This window comes from Rhineura floridana, chromosome 5 (assembly GCF_030035675.1).
Source record: "Rhineura floridana isolate rRhiFlo1 chromosome 5, rRhiFlo1.hap2, whole genome shotgun sequence".
Taxonomy (NCBI): domain Eukaryota; kingdom Metazoa; phylum Chordata; class Lepidosauria; order Squamata; family Rhineuridae; genus Rhineura; species Rhineura floridana.
In genome coordinates, this window is record NC_084484.1 from 24,280,215 (window position 1) to 24,301,713 (window position 21,499).

Below are 21,499 nucleotides of genomic sequence, written 5' to 3' on the forward strand. Positions count from 1 at the left end.
GCAGCTTTGAACATAATTCAGCTCCACACTGCCACACCACTTTTGTGAAACAACTCGTCATAAGAAGAGCCCTGCTGGATGAAAATAAAAGGCCCACCTTCTGATAAACTTACAATCGGTGCCTGAAGGCAGCGATCCTTCCAGATTGTTAACTCCTAGCATCTGGTATTCAGAGGTATAAATGTATCTTTTATGACTAAGAGTCACTGATAAGTCTACCCTCCATAAAACCTATCTAAGCTTTAATCTTGTGCTGGTGAATTGTTAATTATGCATTTTGTGTTTGGGGGGGGGGAATACATGTCTGTCCTTAGTCTGCTGCCAACCACTTTATTTGGATGACTCCTAGTATTCTTCAGATGTTTTCTCTCCTCTCATATATTGACCCTTCATATGTTTCTAAGAATTTCAACCACATTAATATCTCTCTTTATATCTATGTCCATACTACCCTGAACACGTCCGATCTTGTATGATCTCAGAAGCTAAGCAGGGTCAGGTCTGGTTAGTACTTGGATGTGAGACTGCCTGGGAATACCAGGTGCTGTAGCCTTAGAGGAAGGCAATGGTAAACCACCTCTGAATACCTCTTACCATGAAAACCCTATGAATATATCCAAAAAAAGATTCATAGGGTCACCATAAATCGTAATTGACTTGGGCATATAGCAATAACAAAATATCTCTCTTTATCTGCTGGACTTCACATAAGAACGAGAGGCTAGACTAGAAGATCTGATTCAGAAGGGCTCTTCTTATGTTCTTATGATGCACAAACATGTAAAAAGGTAAACAAATCTCCCTTCAGTTTCCTCCACTGTACTGTCAGAGCTTCTCTTGCTATCAGATTCAGGTTTTTATTTCATCCTCTCATCATTTTTAGGGCTTCTGGCCACCTAGCCATGAGAAATCTCAGTCTATGTACTCCAGCAAAATAAACTGAATTCATCTGAAGCAACATGGCCTCGTATGCAGCAGAATTCTTCACAACTATTTTCCAGATCCTGCCTACTTTACAATATGATATTGGTTTCTATTGCTGCCTTCCTCTGGTGCAGAGGAAGTCTTTTCACATAAAATCACTGAATTGAGTCATGCTTGCACCAATGAAGAACTTCGAGTCTCCCTTAAGGAGGCTTTATGCTGCCATCATAACAATCATTAGTATCGCCATTACTACCATTTCCTTTCCATCAACTGCACTGATATTCATGGCTTCATTCTCTCACTAAACTGAGTTAGAGCTCACCAACTAGGGACTGTAACTGACATGAATTCATTCCAAATCTAAAAAGGAGCTAGTGTGCAACCCAAATTCACCAAATCGATTACCTAGTCCTTAGGCCCAAATTAGGGGAGGGAGGGAGAGAACCTCACACTTCAGGACTGGTCCTGCCCAATGCGACAGGGTGAAGCATCTTGCTTCTATGACGGGTAGGAAACAGAGGAAGGCAGGAATTAATATCTGAAAAGTACAGCAAGACCTTTTATAATGTTGGCCACAGCCTTTTCTAAATGTTGGGGATTGGACTCTGCTGGACCTTCAGAGCTGGATGACTCTTCACTGTTTTTCAGCCTCTCTTCTGCATGGGATTACAGCTTCCGGGAAGGGACTGCAGTGGCCTAGATCCTTCAGGGGATTTTCTAGTCTTCTTCCCTGAATTCTCAGCTTTGCATTTAAAAGCAAGCAAGTGCTGAGCTTCTTTGATTGTACAGATGTAAGGAAACATGTCCAGGCACGGTATTCTACCCAATTGTTCAGTAAGAAGTGGGTCTACTCCCACTCCCCAGTTTTCTATCCAATGACTGCTGCAAAGGCAAGTGGATGACAGAGCCTCACCATTGTTCCAAATGAACTGAGAGCGTGCACCCAACGGCACACCCAACACTACCATCTGACTGCACATTTTAAGGCAAGGGTGGGGAACCTTTTTTCAGCTCAAGGGTTACATCTCCTTGTCAGAAACCTTCCAGGGGCTGCATGCCAGTGTTTGGCAGGGCCAGAAGCAAGAGTGGGCAGATCAATGGACTGGAGTCTTCCTTTTCCAAGAGATTTCATTCCAGCCAGTTTATATATACACACACCCTTTCTCTATCCTCCCCATCCAGTCCAAGAGGCATCATTAAAATCCAATGATACAATACAGCCAGGCACTGGACAACAGTGGTCAGGCTATCCAGTCCAGAAATGACCACAGCTGTCTTATCAGCCAAAGCTGGTGAAAGGCACTCCTAGCCACTGAGGTCACCTGGGCCTCTAGCGACAAAGATGGATCCAGGAGCACCCCAGACTGCGAACCTGCTCTTTCAGAGGGAGTACGACCCCATCCAAAGCAGGCAACTGACCAATCATCCGAACTCGGGAACCACCAACCCACAGTGCCTCTGTCTTGCTAGGAATGAAAGTCAGTTTATTGGCCCTCATCCAGCCCACCACCAAGTCCAGGCACCGGTCCAGGGCTTGCATGGCCTCTCCTGATTTAGATATTAAGGAGAAATAGAGCTGGGTATCATCAGCATACTGCTGACACCTTGCCCCAAATCTCCTGATGACCGCTCCCAAGGGCTTCATATAGGTGTTAAACAGCATGGGGGACAAGATGATACCCTGCAGCACCCCACAACACAACTGCCAGGGGGCCGAAAGACAGTCACCCAATGCTATTGTCTGAGAGTGACCTTGGAGATAGCATCGGAACCACTGTAAAACAGTGCCTCCAATACCCATCTCACCAAGTCGGCCCACAAGGATACCATGGTCAATGGTATCAAAAGCTGCTGATAGATCAAGTAAGAATAACAGGGTCGCACTCCTCCTGTCCTTCTCCCGATAAAGGTCATCCATCAGGGCGACCAAGGCCGATTCAGTCCCATAACCAGGCCTGAACCCAGACTGGGATGGGTCAAGATAATCTGTTTCATCCAAGAGGACTTGCCATTGCTGCGCCACAACCCTCTCAATCACCTTCCCTAAAAAGGGGGTATTTGCAACCAGTTGGTAGTTGTCACAAACCAATGGGTCCAGGGTGGGCTTTTTCAGGAGTGGTTGGATCACCGCCTCTTTCAAGGTGGCTGGAACCACTCCCTCCCGCAATGATGCATTGACCACACTCTGGATCCACTCGGTCAGACCCCCTCGGCAAGCTTTAAGAAGCCAAGAAGCACAAGGGTCGAGAGGACACATTGTTGGCCGTATCATCGCAAGCACCTTGTCTACGTCATCAGGCCTCATCAACTGAAACCATTCCCAAGAAGTTGCAGCAGACGTTGCACTGGACACCTCATTGGGGACTACAGTAGATGTGGATGGGGCATCAAGACTGCTACGGAGATGAGCAACTTTACCCTCAAACTGCCTTGCAAACAATTCAAAAACAATTCACAGTGAGCCTCTGAAGGGTCTAAAACTCCATTTCCTGGAGTTGATGTCAACAGACTCCTGACAATACAGAAAAGGTCCACTGGACAGCTACTTGAGGATGTGATGGAGGCAGAGAAGTGGGCCTTCTTGCCTGCCCTCACCACCACACAGTAGGCACAGTTATGATGTTTTACGTGTGCGCGATCAGCCTCACAGCACGTCTTTCGCCACTTGCGCTCTAGCCGTCGTCCAGCCTGTTTCATTGCCCTTAGCTCACTGGTGTACCAAGGTGCAAACCGGGTTCCACAATGCTGAAGAGGGCGCTCACAGGCAACCGTGTCAAGAGCCCGATGCGCCTCGCTGTTCCACAGTGTGACAAGGGCTTCAGCAGGGTCACCTGCTCTACTGGGAACTCCCCCAGGGCATTCAGGAATCCTGTGGATTCCATTAGGCTCTGGGGGTGGACCATCTTAATTTGTCCACCACCCCTGCAGGGATCAGAGCCATAAGTCTAAACTTCACCAGGAAGTGGTCTGACCATGACACTGAGGTGACATCCACCCCCCTATCTCCACACCACCCCTTCCTCCATCTGAAGCAAACCAAGTCGAGGCTGTGTCCTGCCCTATGCATCGGGCCAGTGACAACTTGAGAGAACCCCATGGTCATCATAAAGGCCATGAAGTACCAAGCTGGAACACCAGAGGCAGCCCCAGCATGGACACTGAAATCACCCACCACTATCATTCTGGGCTACTCCAACATCACAGCCAAGACAGCCTCCACCAGCTCAGTCGGAGAAGCTGCCAGGCAGCAGGGTGGATGGTACACCAGCAGCAACCCAAGTTTACTGTCTCCCCGGCCCGACACCAGGTGCAGGCCCTCACAGCCAGCTCCAAGACAGAGTGGTTTCCTGGTGACAGAGATGGAAGTTCTGTAGACCACAGCAACTCCTCCTCCCCATCCCTGCAGCCTGTGCTGGTGTTGCACCAAGTATCCAGGTGGGCAAAGCTGGGTCAGATCAACTCCTCCAAGCTCACCCACCCAGGTCTCAGTAATGCACACCAAATCGACACCTTCAGCCACAATCAAATCATGGATGACAGTGGTCTTATTGTGTACCAATCTGTCGTTAAACAACAACACACACAGGCCAGTGGGCACAGCAGATGAGCAATGAGGAACCCATCCATGAGAGGAGTGGTAGCAAGGAACAAGGCACAGATAGCCTTGCCCTCGTCTTCTATGGTAATTCACCACCTCCCCATGGTTATATTTCCCTCTACCAGTAATCACTGAAATTGGGGTGGCATCACCCATGTTCCTCCGTACTAAGACTCCTCCTAAACACCAGATATGGACCCAACATAAGCCCACCAACAATGCCTGCTGGAGCCAATTATCCCAGAAGGCCTCTGTGAGAATTGGGAACCGTCATATCCATTCAAACTTTTTCACACAGAGCCCATCTACTCTCCCTCCTGTCTCACACCCAGGGAGGGCCACCTATTTTCTCAGTGAAGAACCACTGACAAGCTTCCAAAGGAGCTCAAGGGTTCCTTGGACCCAGTTTGAAAACCAATGATTTAAGAGCAGGGATAGCCAACGTGTGCTCTCCAGATGCTTTGGACTACAACTGGATTCCTGCATTGAGCAGAGGGTTGGACTCGATGGCCTTGTAGGGCCCTTCCAACTCTACGATTCTATGAGTCCCATCATCCCTGACCATGAGTCATGAGGGCTGTGGATGATGGGAGTTAGGAGTCCAAATTAACTGTAGGGCACTATCTTGGCTACCTATAGTTGAGAGTGTTTTTCATATGTGATACAATGTCCAGGTAACAGAAAACTCTTTCTTTCCTTGGCCAAGTTGACTGGAGGAGATGAGTTGAGAAATGTACCTGAATCAATCTAGAGAAGGGCACTTACAAAAAGCAGCTACTGTTTAGGTAAGCACCTTGCTGCAGAATCTCCTTTGAAAATAGGAAGAAGAGTGGAGGCAATGGGAAGGGGGACCTGTAAAAGCTTACCAACAATGCGACTCAGCAAAAAGGAACATTAAATTAAGAGAAGCTGGGCTTGCACTTACCCCTTGTTCTGATTCCAGCAGCTCTGTCTTGACTCTGACTGCAGGCATCCCATCAAGCATTAACATTCTGTTTCCAATGTGTTAATATCCTTAAAGAGAACAAGGAAAGCAAGGGTGAGCTTTGAGAGGGGAGAAAATGTGAAGTAACTAGGGCAGTTAACCAGTTCAAGCCTTTTTTTCAAAGTTAAGAAAGAAATGAAAGTTTATTTATTTATTATTTGATTTATATCCCGCCCTTCCTCCCAGCAGGAGCCCAGGGCAGCAAACAAAAGCACTAAAACATCATAAAAACAGACATTAAAATATATTAAAACAAAACAAATTTAACAGTTTTTTTAAAAAAAAGTTTTTTAAAAAGTTGAACAATTCATCAAGTAAGTTTAAATAAATCAGAATATGTTGGCAAAATATCAACACTGGTTACTTTTTGAGGTCACTTTTCTTAAGAATTATAAAACCATAATTCCATAGACAAAAACAGAATGTACTACTGGGCACATAATCTATCATTTCCTGAGCATCTTGGGCTTTATTTTTTTTAAAAAAGTTTCAAGTCATCATGACTGCAAATATGCACTCCAAAATGTGTGGTTAATGCCTACTAAAGTCTGAGAAGCCAGAAAAGTGGCTGAAATTAATGTCCTGTGATTGGCGGTAGAGCTTCAATACCCTGCAGCTCCACAAATAGAGTTCTGCAAACTGAATGATGCAAATAAGAGATTTTGTAGTAAATGTTTTAATTGGCATAAATTTATACAGGGTGCAAAATCCACCTTTTTTTGGTACAGAATCTGGACTGTCTGGATGCAGAATTTGAATTTGTCTGGATTTTCTTTCATTTTTAACACACATAGCTCTTGATATTTACAATCAAATAAAAGCTGTAACTGACATTTAGAAGGAAAAGCCACCCTTAAAATAAGGAATGGACCTTAGCTTTCAGAGTGATGGGTAAAGGGGGGACTAATAAGTGATTAGAAGTGCTCAACTAAGATGCAAAAAAAAAAATGATTCCAGATCCTCTTCCCAGAAAGAGCTTGTGTTTTCTTATCAGGCCCAGATTTTCACATCCTAGGGCAGCCTTTTTCAACCAGTGTGCATCCAGATGTTGTTGGACCACAGCTCCCATCAGCCTAAGCCAGCATTGCCAATGGTCAGGAAAGATGAGGGTTGTGGTCCAACAACATCTGGAGGCACACTGGTTGGGGAAGGCTGTCCTAGGGTGTCATCCAGTATCAGTGCTTTGGCCATTAGCCTAGGGTGGAGCCCCTGCCCCAAAAGGAGCCAACAAGGCTCTCATTTCAATCACACACTTAGCAGAACAGTCCTTTCTCTTTTCTGAGTTCCAAAAAGCCAAGCCTGATATTTATTGCAAGCGTGGGCCATGCTACAATAAGACACCCCAAACCTGCCTAACCTATGGCCCAAAGGCCGTCCATTATGGTCAGCCATAATGGATGACATTATGTTGCTTGACATCTTTTTTCAGTCACAGGCAGGAAGCAAAAACAGGAGGTTTTATGGAGCCCCTGATAGCCTGCTACACATGGCTGATGTGTCCCATTCAGCATGGTGCGTTACCAGCTGCGCAGGCTCGCCCTTAGGCTGCTTAGCCTGTAGAGAAAGAAGGATGAGCCAACCGTGTTATTCTGCATCCCTGAGGAGTTCTTGGAGAAAGGGGCTGCCTCCCACGGAAAGTAAGGGAATGGGAGACAAAAGAGCAATTCTCAAACCTGTGGGTTTAATGAAGTGTTGGAATCTGATTAGAGGCTAATGTCCCTTTTAGTGCTTTGCACCAATTTACAGCTGATATACTTTAACCATTTCCCCCCACTGACTGCGATGAACTCATTAGTGGGGCTGTTTTTTAAAAAAATGCAAGCTAACCAGCAACCGTGACTTCTTTTTTTGCAAATAATAAATCACAGGAGCTCAACTAGTTCATGTGCCATTTAACACATTTACATTTTGCTGTTATTTCCGTGGCTTTCCTCCACCCTATTTTGTTGTCCCAAAGCATATTTCTCAACAGAGAAGCTCTGCCCTTTCACTGCAATAAGAAAAGGGAAACACAGAAGAAAGGCCTAGCTTCTACTTCACACATCAGGTTGGATGAACATTTATTCAAGGATTTCATTTTCTTCACTCCAGGAACCACGTGGGACAGGAAGGCAGTATGCTTTACACTGAAGTGGGGTTGCCAAGTTCCTGGCCTGAGACTGATCCTGTATCTTTAGGAGAAGAGAAAGTCAACCAAATGCAGGTGTTCTTGCAACACTGTAATGAGAAAAACCACAAGGTGGAATTCTCCCTTCCCCCTGCACAACTTTTAAAGATACAGAAGACCTCTTGGCTGCCAGGCCAGGCCTCCAAAAAGTCTTCTGTATCTTTAAAAGTTGTGCAGGGGGGAGAATTCTACCTTGTGGTTTTTCCCTTGACAGAGTTGCAAGAACACCTACACTTGGCTGACTTTCTCTTCTAAAGATACAGGATCAGTCTCAGGCCCTGAACCTGGCAACCCTACACTGAAGGGATGCTATGTGAAATTAGTTTTAATGGTTTTTAAACAACAAAACCAGCAAAGTGTCTTTTTTTTTCTCACCAGGCAGAATGGCTGACACCGGCGTTAAAGCAGGCCTGCATAACATGTGACCCATCAAGCCAAATGCAGCCCACTAACCCTGTACAGCAGGGAACCAGGAGGACTTCAGTAAATCTGCTGCATTTCGCTAAGTAGGTCATAAGTTGGCCAGGCCTGGATTCAAGTTTGGTTATACCTTCGACAAACATGCTGCTAAGACCTTCTCCCTTTTTTCCTGTTAGTATTCAGAGGTTACATGGACAGGAAACAGGGCAACGACTACACACTGTACAGGGTGACCCATTGGCCAGTTTGTGCATGCTGACTTTTGGTTATATCATTAAGAACATGGCGATGTTTCTAAAAACACTGTACAGAATCTGGAATGCCCTTTACCACTGAGCCTGCCTTCACAGATCCCTAAAGGTTTTGCCCTCTCTGAAGAGAGACCTGAAGCCAGAAGAGATGGGCAAATACAGTTATCTAGAATAGGGAAAAGGCCATAACTGAGTGGTAGAGTGTATGCTTTGTATGCAGAAGATCTCAGGTTCAATCCCCAGCAGAGAAATTCTCTGCCTGGAATTCTGGAGAACTTCTGCCAGTCAGTGTAGACAGACCAGTGGTCTGACTCTGTATAAGACAGCATCCTACATTCCTTTGTCACACTTTGGGTAGGACCAGGGCCGGATTATCCATTAGGCTTAGTAGGCTGAAGCCTAGGGGCCCGGAGCTCTTGGGGGCCCACGATCTGTGGAAGCAGGACAGGAGCTGCAGATCGTGGGACAAGAGCTTCTGAACCGCCTGCCATCCCCCCCACTTACCTTTTTCTCAGCTGTTTTTTGTGGTTTGCCATCAATTAAGATGGCGGCCGAGGTTTCCCTAAGGGGCTGAAGCCTCTGCCGCCAACTTGGTTGATGGCACGCATGCGTGCTACATGCGCATTGCTTCCACCAACCAAGATGGCAGCAGAAGCTTCAGCCCCTTAGGGAAACCTCGGCCACCATCTTGATTGATGGCAAACATGTGCGCACAGTGCGCGCAGCCGCAAAAAAAGCGGAAAGGTAGGTGAAGCGGGGGAGATGAGATGGGATAGGACAGGACGGCGTGTGGCTCAGAATCAGCCTATGGGCCCTCCTCAGTTTAATCCGGCCCTGGGTAGGACCTGAATCAAATTACTTTGGTTTTCAATTCCAAAAAGTGATTTAGGCTCTTTGACGTGCTACGCAAAGACAAAATGTGTGCTTTGCACTTTGAGGGATTTCTCTCAAAGTGTAACGTTCAGCTATTGCTTCCTGCTGTGGCTCTGTACTGTCTAGCTACTAAGGCTGACTTTCAGTTGCTTGAAAGTGAAGTACACCTCATCTTTCCTAGAAAGTCTCTTGATATGTTACAGTTGTGTGAGAAATGGGGTGGATAGGAAGCAGAGAGCCACACAATGGAGGCATGAAAAAGACTAGGATAAATAGTTTTGGTGAACGCTGGGTTGGTGATTAGCCAAGGATAGGAGAAGATCTGAAGAGGAGACACTCCTCACAAGGGTCAGTCTGCATGGAAGAAACCATATATGGCCAGTTCATTGGAGTATTTGTCTTTGTCACACTCTACTGTAAGTAAAAGAAAGAACCAGGGACTGGTCAAAAGGTATGCATTGGCTGGAGATGCATTGGCTGCATTTGAACAGTAAGTTTCAGGCCAATCTGCTTTCGCTTGTGAAGTGTGGATATGAGGAACATGGAAGCTCATTCACTTCCTTTTTTGATCAACCACAGCTAGTCATTTGTCTGAACTAGAAAGACTGTGCTTACTCTTAACTTTTGTTTGTGTGAAATAAGCCAACTTCAAACTATGGGTTATGAAGCCTGCTTATTTCAACAAACCATAATCAAGATTAACCAGTTTAGTGTTCAGATATAACACTAAAGTGCAGTTAAGCAAAAGCTTCTGAACGTCTCCTTGCAGCTGTGCTGGAGGAGAGTGGAAGGAAGAGTCTAAAGGCCCGAGGTTTGCTGCAGTTTATTTCCATCATGATAAACTATGGTTTGTCATAATGTCCAAATGCAGTTCATTGTCTGTTTCACTCAAAACATCTGTATTGAAAGATGAAATATGAAGCAGGGGGGATGTGGAGTGATACAAATACTAGATAATTGTCCTAGATATAGTGACCAATGGAAAAATTTACTATCTATATGGCAGATCCAATAGTACAGTGGTTCCCCACCTGGGGGCTGTGATCCCCAAGGGGGCTGCAAAGTAATCCAAGGGGGCTGCAAACAGTAAAGAAATGAATTATTTATTAATTTTTTTAAAAAAGTCTTCACTCCCTGAACGCTGTCTGCTCCCCACTGCTGCAGCAGACAACACCTCCCTCTTGCTCCAAACAAGAGGGAGGACTTTTGCTGAAGCGGCAGAGCATCTTTGAGGCATGCCAAGGGCAGGCTTCTGCCTATAAAACACATGGCAGATGCCAAAGTAGACTGAGGATGGAGCTACCAGGAAGAAGAGGGGATTACTCCCGTCTCCTTGCACTGCCGCTGCTGCTGACGCCCTTGCTCAGAATGAGAGGAGAGGGCTTTCCGTGAAGCAAAAAGAAGCAAGGCTGCAAGGAAAGTCTGCTTTCCTCTTTCCTTCTGGCAGCCAGCCTGCCTGCCTTTCTTGGCTCCTGCTTCCTTTTAAAAATTATTCTTATTTGTGAGGCTGCCCAGATCTCGCCATCAGCCCAGATGGAGCCAAGAACCAGTGAGATAGCTCAGGACTTGCTCCCCCCCCATCTCTGAGGCTAAGTGTGTGTGCCAGCATCCCACCTTTCTTCCACCTATCCTCTACCCGCATTCTCTCTCTACAAGATGCTGTGGCAGTTGAGGGCTTACCACCCTCCCACATGTCCGAATGCATGCACACCTGCAGATGCTTGCAGGAGAGACAGGTGTGTTTGTGTGTGTGCATGCGCTGATCTGTCTTCTGCTCCGCTCTCATTCCCCAAATGCATGCTAACCAAGTCATCAGTTCTGATGATCATTCTAAGGCTGAAAAGCACTAACCACCCAACTTAATCCATCCACCCTGTTGTCTGCAGTGCACAATCTAGCATCCCCATCACCGCCACATTGCTGCTCCTTGTTTTGTTTTTTTAAAAAAGCTCAGCAGCTCAACACTGTCACCCACTGGTGTTGGGAGACAGGACTGTACATCTTCAAAGTGTGGGTGGGTGGGTGGGTGGGAGGGGGATACCAATTTGACTGGACCCTTGCATTACAAAAAGAAAGCAACACCTCCCTGCAGATAGAAGACTAGCACATCAGGGAGTTTCTAATGCAATTCATGATTCTGGGTTTCTGTCTGCAGGGAGCTTTTAATGGAAAGGGACATTTGGAGATGTGATTTTGCCACACACCATCTGAAAGAGTACACTCCACCCATTTCTACCACTTCAGAACTAAACATAAGAACAAAATCACAGTAGAAAACTTAAGAAAGACTAAAGAAGGAGACTCAGCGAATGTAGGATGAATCAAGAAAAGGCAAAACTGAAAATCAAAAGTGCTAGGAAGTCATAAAGAGCGAAGATAGTCAGGTACAGAGGTGAAAGCATGGACCCCCCTCCTCAATCTATCCACCCTTTTGTCTTCACAATCTAACATCCCCACAACGACCACATTGCTGCTTCTTGATATATATATATAGTTAGTTATTAATTATTGCATTTATATCCCACCTTTCCTCCAAGTTGCTCAAGGCAGTGCACATGGTTCCCCACCCATTTCCATTTTATCCTTACACCAACTCTGTGTGAAAAGTCAGGCTGAGAAACTGTGTCTGATCCAAGGTCACCCAGTGGGCTTCATGGCTGTGTGTGGGGATTTGAACCTGGATCTTAGTCCAACAGTGTAACCCCCTTGTGTTGGGAGACAGGACTGTACATCTTCAGACTGTGGGGGAGGGGGATACTGTGATGTTCCTATATTAATGTATATATGGTAAGTGTTGTTGTTTAGCAGATACATGGTATGTGGAGTGAAAGAGGAGGGGGAGTGAATGGGCAGTAGAATGCTAGATGATTGGCTGAGTGTTTAAAATGGCTGAACGTATAAAAGGAAGAGTGAGAGTGGAATCTGGGGGGGGAGAAGAGAAAGAGTGGGTTGTTTGGTGGGTTTGAGAGAGTGGTTTGCCAGGAGAGAGTGGAGAAGGAGGGGGGTGGAGTTCGGATTAGTATTGAGTAAAACCATATGCTTATGTGCCTTAAGAAGAAATCTTGTTAATCTTGTTAGCTTTGTTATCTTTAATAAATACTTAATTTGGTTTACCAAAGCCCTGATCCTTGGCTGGGGTTTCACAGACCAGAAGGGAGGGTAAGGTAATGACCAAGGCTGAAGGGGAACTGTAACAAATGGTGGCAGCGGTGAAGAGAATAACAATACCAGTATTCAGAGTCTCTGGGAATACTAGTATTAGGACGTGACTGGTGGTTGCCTAGCAGGGGGATCTGTTGAGATCTGTGCTAGAGCGGGGAGAGAAACAATAAAAAAAGACAGTCCGGACTGGTGGAGTCCCTGGTGGTGCCTAGTGACAGGCAGTAGCCACGCGCAGGTAGGAACCTGACAGGGAGAGCCAGGGAAGGGCGTCACAGATACCAATTTGATTGGAACTCTGCATTAAGAAAAAAAAGCAACACCTTCCTGTCTACAGAGAGCTTTTTATGGAAAGGGATATTTGGAGATGCGATTTTTGCCATGCAACATTTTTTTAACAGAGGCTAAAATTACAATTAGCGTGGGGGGGGTCACAATTTTTTTTGAGCTTACAAAGTGGGTCCCATAATCATAAAGGTTAGGAACCACTGCAATAGAATTCGGATTAGAATTTGATCCTAAGAAAGCAGGCCATAAAAACTGATTGGATACTAATTTAATGTATTAGCAACACATAAATGTGGCTTGTAATTTGTTTATGCATCAGAAACCCACAGAGTAGCTTTCACCCTCACACAGGGCTGTGGAGTCGGAGTTGGAAGCAATTTTAGGTGGAGTCGGAGTCGGTAGAAATGTACCGACTCCGACTTCAAAATAAATTTTGATTGACAAATTTTTTAAAATATAAATTCAAAATGTCAAAGAAGCTTCCCATGAAGTCAGCTGTAGTTGAGCATTTCACCATAACTCAAGATGGAAAACATTTTGTGTGTCAGTGTATGACACAGGACCCAGATGAAGGCAAATGCTGTGATGCCAAGATCAGCGTATATTCAGGCAGCGATAAAAATGCTCCTATGAGAGCTTCCAATTTAAAAAGACATTTACAGCCCTTTCCAGGGCTGTGGAGTTGGAAGCAATTTTGGGTGGAGTTGGAGTCGGACAGTAGAAAAATAGAGGAGTCGGAGTCGAAGGTTTGGCGTACCGACTCCACAGCCCTGCCCTCACACTTCTTTCTAGTTGTAATGCAAAATCTGCATTGAGACATTCTCTGATTTTTGCCAGTCACCAGCCCAGCCCAGCTGCAGCCCCTTGCACCAAATCACTTGCAACTCTTCCAAAGGCAGTAGTGGGAAGAGGGCAGTGGGAAAGCCCCGTTGCACAAACAGAACCCCACCCATGTATCTTTGGCATAAATGTTAATATTATAAATATAAGGAAATTAAATTGTTATATGGCAAAGGTACTGAGAACAAATCTTTGCATCAACTGTCACTGCAGAAGATGGAGAACTACCCACACCTGAAAAGCTGTCTCAGACAAAATGTGGGAACTGATAAATTAAAAAGTAACAAGCCACCAAGTAAGTCATCCATCAGCCTTCAAGGGCGAAGCTGGTTTTGTTTTCATTATGTTGCTTTTTTCTAAAATCAGACTGGCAGGTAACCAATTTAACACTATTGTAAAAATAAATTTCACATCAAGGTTTTATAATTTCATCCTGTGACTCCTAATACTAGGAAAACAGAACAAGAGTTTAGTAATGAAAAGAGGTGAAGTTTACAACAGTAAACGGTGAAAAAGAGAACAAGTAACTGAAGCAATTGTGATCAAATTCAGTAAGAGACAAATGAAGGGCCTTTGGCTGTAGATTTCTTTATTCTGTGAAATCAAAGATTTTAAATACTTATGCTTTTAAAGGTAAGAAGTGCTTGATAGAAGTATGTCAGGCCAATTACGAGGAAGAGCAAATATACCCAATGTTTTATGATCTTCCAGTGTGAGTACCTTTGAACTCAAGAGGCACCATTAATTAATTGCTTCCTGCTGCAATTCTAAACCCTCATTAGTGTATTTTTGGCACAGAGTTACTGGCCATACAGCATGGAGGTCTGACAATGCACTGTGAAGTATTATGTTCTCTCATAATCACGTATGGTGACTTCACCTCTGCCAAAGCCTTCATGAAAATGTCACTGGTAGATGAGCATAATATGAAACCACCCTGGTCACTTCCATATGGCAGGGTGGGATGTGAAAGGAAACATACATTGCCCTATTTGCATTACACACATAGCTGAAAAGGAGGAGTTTAGAAGTGTTCACTTTTGCTGTTAGTTAACCATGGTTTCGTGTATTGTCTAATCTGTAAACTATGGTTAACGCTAACCATGTTTAATTTCAACAATGCATCTTCATAATCCAGGGTGCCAAGGTTTTTTCCTTCATTTTAACAGCAGTTTCAGTGGAAACTGCTTCCCCCACCTGGAGCAAGGTACATTCCCATCACCTATCAGCTGAGCACACTTTGCTCCAGCTCTCAATTTTCTCTATGAAGCCAGATGTAGGGTGGTAGGTGTGAGGCTCCCCACCTCTGATCTAGTTACTCTGTCTACTTTGACTTTCCAAGGTTTCAGGGAGAGAGCGGTCTTTCTCAGCTGGATTTTTTTTTTTTAAGTGGAGATGTTGGAGACTGAACGTGGGACCGCCCTGCATGTACTCTATCACTGAGCGACAATATTTTTTCCTATTTAGTGGCTGATAATCTCCTTTACTTTTTCTCCCATTCTTGCTGTATTTCTAGTTTATCTTTTAGATGCACTGTGTGAGCGAATGATGAATATACATGTGGTACCCCCACAGATTGAAAACATTTGCTATCAAAATTGCACATGTGTGCATTGACCGGTGATGCCCTTCTTGTTGGACACTTTACAGCATTGCGAGGAACACAACCCAAGGTTTTTGGACCCTTAAGCTTTTCCTTTTGACTCCCATTACTTTGCTCCAGGTAATCATGGGCCACACTACATTCCCATAAAGTATAGGAGTGACACAGTTCAAATATTGCAGGAACACTTCAATAAATCCAGCACCATTTAGAATTATATGAAAGAACAGCCATTCTACCTGCTGTTCCATGACAGGAAGAATAAATCACTAGCTATTAAGAAAAGATTTTGCAACTTTGACTTCCATCATTTATCTTTTCAGCTGTTCATTTTAAAATGTGGAATAAATTCAATACATTGAGCAGATACCTATTTTACAATAACACACGCCTTACTTTGAATGCAATTTAAACATTTAGGTCCAGTGCAATTCTAGAGCTCCTGATTCCTTACAACAGGTCCAGGGTTGGGCCACAGGCCCATGTGGTCTCTTCCCCCAACCCTTACCTTCTTCAGCATGAAACCTGCAGGCCGCCATCTGCCACCAGTCTTAACCATGTTGCACTAACACCAGTCTTAACCATGGCTGCTTCATGCATGTATGCTCATAACTTTATGCCTACAACCATTTGTGGTGGCTACTTTTATGCCACAAGAATAACCAGAGATCCTGGGAATACTTAGATGTGATCTGAAATGAGGGAGGGACAGAACTTTTTAAAACGTATGTGTCCATAAATCAATTCCATGTGTCTAAGCAGTTTTTGTTTCCAAGCACTACTAGCCTTAATAACTAGGGAATGAGCCTGTCTTCTGCTGTATTCCACAACACTTTTGCACTGGGCTTGTTGGATAAGACCAAGATCCATCTATTCCACTATTTTTATTTCCAACAGCAGCCAGCCAGATGTCTCTGGGTACTCACAAACATGGCACAAGGGTGAAGCTTATTTATCCCTAACAGCTGGTCTTCAGCAGTTATCCCGCCATTTAACAATTACAACCAATAGGCATTGATAAGCTTATCCTCCAGAACTTCAACTAATCCATTTAAAAATCCATTTGAGCTAGTGGCCACCACTTCATCTTCACATAATGAATTCAAAAAATTAATTATGCATTATGTGAAGAAGTACTTGTTATGACCAGAACACAGGAACCATAACACAATATTTAAGACTCTTACTGTTCCAAGTGATTGTACTGATCTACAGGTCATTCTTCATTCCTCAGAAAGTTTTGTACACATTAGCAAATTAAACCAAAGTGATGATCTTTTTCACAAAAAGGCAGCTCATGACATGCCATGGTCTGATTACCAACACTGCATGCTCATTGCTCTGATATCTTTGCTGTTTGTAGCAATCATGTTAATAAAACAGCACACTGCCTATTCATACTGAACTGGAATAAACTCTTGCTGTTGTGCAGGCTGGAACATCTATATCTCATCCATTATGCAAATCTCCAAAGACCAGCTAAGTAGCAGTTAAATTAATGCAGTTAATAAGATTAGCCACCCATCTAAGTTAATTTTCACTTCAGCAAAACAAAAGCAGTCATTCTATCTTGTTTGAAAGAAATGTTGCTTACTTTGATGCACTCTGCTTCTGCTAAACTTGAGGACCAGAAAAACTGTTTATACCAGTTGAATCCAACAACTATTTGTATTGCATGACAAAGAATCACACCCAAAGACTGGGTGGTTTGAATCCTAAGGTAGGTTAATCAAGGCGCAATCCTACACACACAAACTTGAGACTAAGTCTCACTGAATTCCATGGAACTTACTTCTGAGTAGACATGTACAGGATTGAACTGTTAAAAATTGTTACTGGCCAGATTAAGTATACTCCAGGAGAGACAGTAAAAACACAAACACATAATCTAAACAGAGCACTTTGCAGACAATGAAATACTATACTTTACCACAGGAACCTTTAACATTAACAGTAGTATAAAGGCAAACTCATCATGATATGCATTTGTCTGAAGTTACCAATATGTAAGCATCTATTTCAAAAGTCAATAAAGCACATATCAATTCTGATAGAATATGCCCAACCTTTGACATTACTGCATATAGTCGGTTAAACCATTCAATGATTGTTGGAAACAAAATGGGAATTCAATATTTAATGTATAATACAATATCCTAGCTGTCAGAATAATCTGTCCAGCTCTCTCTCCCTGATGTACTCTTATGTTAGTAAGTAAAACAATCCAGGATTCCAGATAAGGCTTGAAGGCAGATAAGGCCACCAACTTGCTAAACCTAAGCAGGTCAGGTCAGTGCTTTGGATGAGTGACTTACTGTCATTGCCTCAGGCCTTTGGCTCCATGATGGAAGAAAGGTGGAAATCTTAAATGTCATTTCTTCTCCCAAATAATCCTGGGAACTGTAGCATGTTAAGGGTGCTGATTAGGGTTTCCAGATGTCTGATTTTTGGCCGGGGACTCCGGTTTTGGGGGGTCCTCTCTGAGTCTCTGGGTAACTCACCATAATCTCTGGACTTTTAGCTTTTTTTTTTTTAAGTTTCTACGTGTCTGGTTCCCGAGATATACACCAAAACGTCAGCTGCCCGCACACACCTACGTTAGTTGATCTAACTTTTCCTCTAACGCCTGCCCTTTGAGGTTTTCAGCCAATAAGAAGTCAGGGTTGTGATTGACAAGAGCAAGAGCTAACCTCATTTCAGGTTCTGAGAACAGTTTCCTCTTCCTGTCTCCCATCAGGAATATATACATTTTAGCAGCCAGAGTACTTTCTCTATACAGGATTGGGACTTGCTTCTGAGTGAAAACGCATAGGATTGCACTACAACAGAAGATCACAACAGGATCTTCGTAGGCATAAAGGTATACATGTAAGGTTTTTTAATTACTTGCAAAAATGGTATATTATACTTTTTATTTTTCAAATAATTTTTGAACAGAAGTTTTAAAAAGTGTACATGCTTCAGTGTCATACTTTTCTAATTAAGGAGTCAAACAAAGTTTAAATTTTACAGGACTGTAGAAGAGGGCAGCATATTTGTCTTACTTATAACCTGTTTTGAAAATAATATTTTTTTTCTGGGAGTAAAACTTCAATGCTAATTCCACATACCTACCCCACTGAATTCAGTTGGACTTACTTTTGAGTAGACATGGTTAGGATTGTGCTGAAAATCAATGGGACTTTGAGTGAACATAGAAAAAGATTGTGTTGTAAATCTTTCTCTCCCCCTCTGATCCCTTTTTTTAAAAAAAGCAGTAAGGCAGGGCTTACCTAGGTGTCACTGCTTTTATTTGGCAGGAAACTAATAGTTGTTTGTTTGTTTTTTTTAAAAAAGGTTCTGCAATAGACAACTGGTTTTAACAATAAACTATTCTATGGGGTGTATGTATTTTTTACATCTCCAGTGTGTGAATATATGGAATATTTCCAGAGCTTGGAAAACTTACTTTTTTTGAACTACAACTCCCATCAGCCCCAGACAGCATGGCCACTGGATTGGGCCGATGGGAATTGTAGTTCAAAAAAGTAACTTTTCCAAGCTCTGAATATTTCCAACAACCCTGTGAGGTAGAGCTGGAAACCAAAGCAGCTCACAACAAGAAATAAAACCATTTAAAATCCAATAATTGTAAAACAAATATAAAACAGTTGCAAAACAGCTTAAAGTGGCATGATTCTGAATTTTGGATTGGGTGAGTGAAGTTCCTTATCACTGAATTGCACTCCCATGCATGCTTCCCTAGAATCATAGAAAAGTAGAGTTGGAAGGGGCCTATAAGGTCATCGAGTCCAACCCCCTGCTCAATGCAGGAATCCAAATCAAAGCATGTCTAAGTAAGCCCCACTGAATACATTGGGACTTGCTTCTGAGTAAATATGCATAAGATTACACTAGAAATATCTTTACAGGTTGTGTAAATAATAAACATCTTTGACATTCATGCTTATATAAATATTTCTTCATAATATGTTTTGATATGTGTCTGATTTCACACTATGGTTGTAAATGATTATTTACAAATGATTATTTGCTCTACATTTTAAGTGTGCCTTTCTTCCTTGGGGTGGGCATGGTCCCTGTCTGTTCTTTTTACCTTGAGGGGCCTGTTAGGCTGAGAGATGCTGCGTAGCCCATGGTTACCTAGTAAACTTTATAGCTCATTTCCATTTTAAAATTTAATTAAAATGATTTATACATAGACAAAGTTTATGGAGATCAACATAATACATTTAAAGCACATCCGACTCGCATTTAAAACACATGACTTCCCCTAAAGAATCCTGGGAAGTGACGTTTCTGCCTCACAGTTCCCACCACCTTTGATAAACTACGTTCCCAGGATTCTGTAGTGGGATTCATGTGCTTCAAATGTATGTTGAATGTGCTTTAAATGCTTGGTGTGGATCTGCCCTAGTATGCTGTGCATTCATTAGTGAATTGAAATGAACAATTTTAAAAGATACTTTTTTAAACAGGGCTGTAGCTCCATGGTAGGGCACATGCTTTGCATGCAAAGATCCAAAATTCAATCTCTGGAAGAGACTATTGCCTGGAATCTTGGAGAGCCAATGCTAGTCCATGTCATCAGTACTGAGCTAGATGGTACCAAATGGCTTGACTCGGTACAAAAGAGGAAAGAGACCCATGGGCCACACTGACTCCAAAATGTATTTATGTATTTTCTTTACAACATTTATATACTGCTTTATTGTAAAAACAACCCTCAAGGTGCTTTATAGCAGGAATTAAAACAATAAAATTATTGGTAAAAACAGTTAGACAGGTATTTAAAAACATTCAAAATAATAAAGTGAACAATGAGTTAAAAATGGATAAAAATGATAGCTTCTATATGCCTGGTTAGGCTTGCATAAACAAAAGTATTTTTAGAAGGTGCCAAAAAGAGTACAATGAAGGCACCTGCTAATGTCAATAGGAAGGGATTTTCAAAGTGTAGGTGCTGCCACACTAAAGGATCGGTTTCTTACAAGGTAAACAAAATGCAAACAGAAAAAGACAGTGATGATTTCTTAACTGCAGTACCATAGCAACCACAAGATTCCTACAAGTAAGGCAGAAAACTAAGCATCCCACAACCAGTCTGGATTCCTAACCAAAAACCAAAACTAAAAAAATCCTGGCAGCCAGTCAGCCAAGGTCACAGAAATCCCCATGCAGCACAACCTGACCTAGGGGCTGCAGTTAGTGCAGAATGCTGTAGCACAATTGCTGACATGAGTGAGACCCTATCAGCATATAATACCTCTGCTCCGAAATATTACCGGTTGCAACAACAGTGGTTCCATGCCCTCCGTTCAACCTTCTTAAACCCATTGATGATGCACCTTGTTGTTTGTTTCTTGCCCAATAGTGGTAAAAGAGAATTCACATACTGAGAAGTGTGGCTGCAATTGTTGTTCCCAAGCTGCTGCCTATGAAGGTAGACCAAATCATGTGTGCTTTCTCTCTGTCAATTATATTCACTGGAATTGGGTTGGCTGACTAAGTGAGTTTATAGTAGCCCACGAAGTGAGTTTATAGGGAGACAGAAAAGGGTAGAGAATCTTCTTACTCATTTCTCAGACCTCTTTCTGAAGTGAAGGGTCAAATCTGCAAAGAAATCTGGATGTTAAAAGTTAGGGGCAGGGCATTCCAGGCAGGGGGTTGCCAACCCTACTTGGATATGTGATCCCTAGTCAAGCTTTACCAACAACACAATCCAAACCATATCTACTGAGAAGTAAGTCCTATTGAGTTCTATGGAGCTTAGACTCTTAGTAAGTGTGTTTAGAATTGCATCCTTTGGAGGCATCCATCTTTACTCCCGAGTGCTCCCATCTAACATCTCCACAACACTAGGCTCCTTCTTCCTACAGTGGCCTTCTGGTGACTGGCCTGGCTTGAGGGCACTTGAGGGCTCTTTTTGCCAGAAGCGAGCTGGCTAGATTATCCATCTTTTTGCTAAGATTTCTATCTTAATTTCCATTCAGAGAAATGTTTTTGTATGGATTGTATGCGTCAAGCAACTGTGGTTGATGCTTAATGTATCATGATTAATGATGGCACTTGGACCCACCCCGTGACATCATTCAGGCCCACCCCTAGAGTCTCAGGGTTTGGGATACTTCTGACCTGGCAACCCTAGTGCTGATAGTGGCTAGGAAACTCTTATTCCTCTGACAGAACTACAATTCCCAGAGAGTTTTAACAAACAATCTCTCTTCCCAGAGAACACTGGGAACTGTAGTTCTATGAGGGGAATGGGGGTTTATTATTTATTTATTACATTTATACCCCACCTTTCTTTTCATGAAACCCAAGGCAGCTTACATATGGTTCCCAGGTGGTCTCCCATCCAGGCACTGACCAGACTTGACCCTGCTTA

The 21,499-nt window shown here is 43.3% G+C and overlaps 1 protein-coding gene and 1 pseudogene across 12 annotated transcripts in view; one reads left to right on the forward strand and one right to left on the reverse strand.

The window, feature by feature from the left end:
* Positions 1–21,499, reverse strand: part of KLF12 (KLF transcription factor 12) — a 302,241-nt gene that overhangs the window by 197,788 nt on the left and 82,954 nt on the right. For 11 of the 12 annotated variants that reach the window (XM_061629982.1, XM_061629993.1, XM_061629990.1 and 8 more), the window contains exon 2: positions 5,451–5,539. In XM_061629982.1, the coding sequence (XP_061485966.1) occupies positions 5,451–5,516 (66 nt within the window). In that variant the 5' untranslated portion in view covers positions 5,517–5,539. Of the gene's footprint in view, positions 1–5,450; positions 5,540–7,090; positions 7,115–21,499 lie in introns of those variants that run through there. The other variant, XM_061629987.1, reaches the window with a different exon arrangement.
* Positions 435–553, forward strand: LOC133386345 (5S ribosomal RNA; annotated as a pseudogene).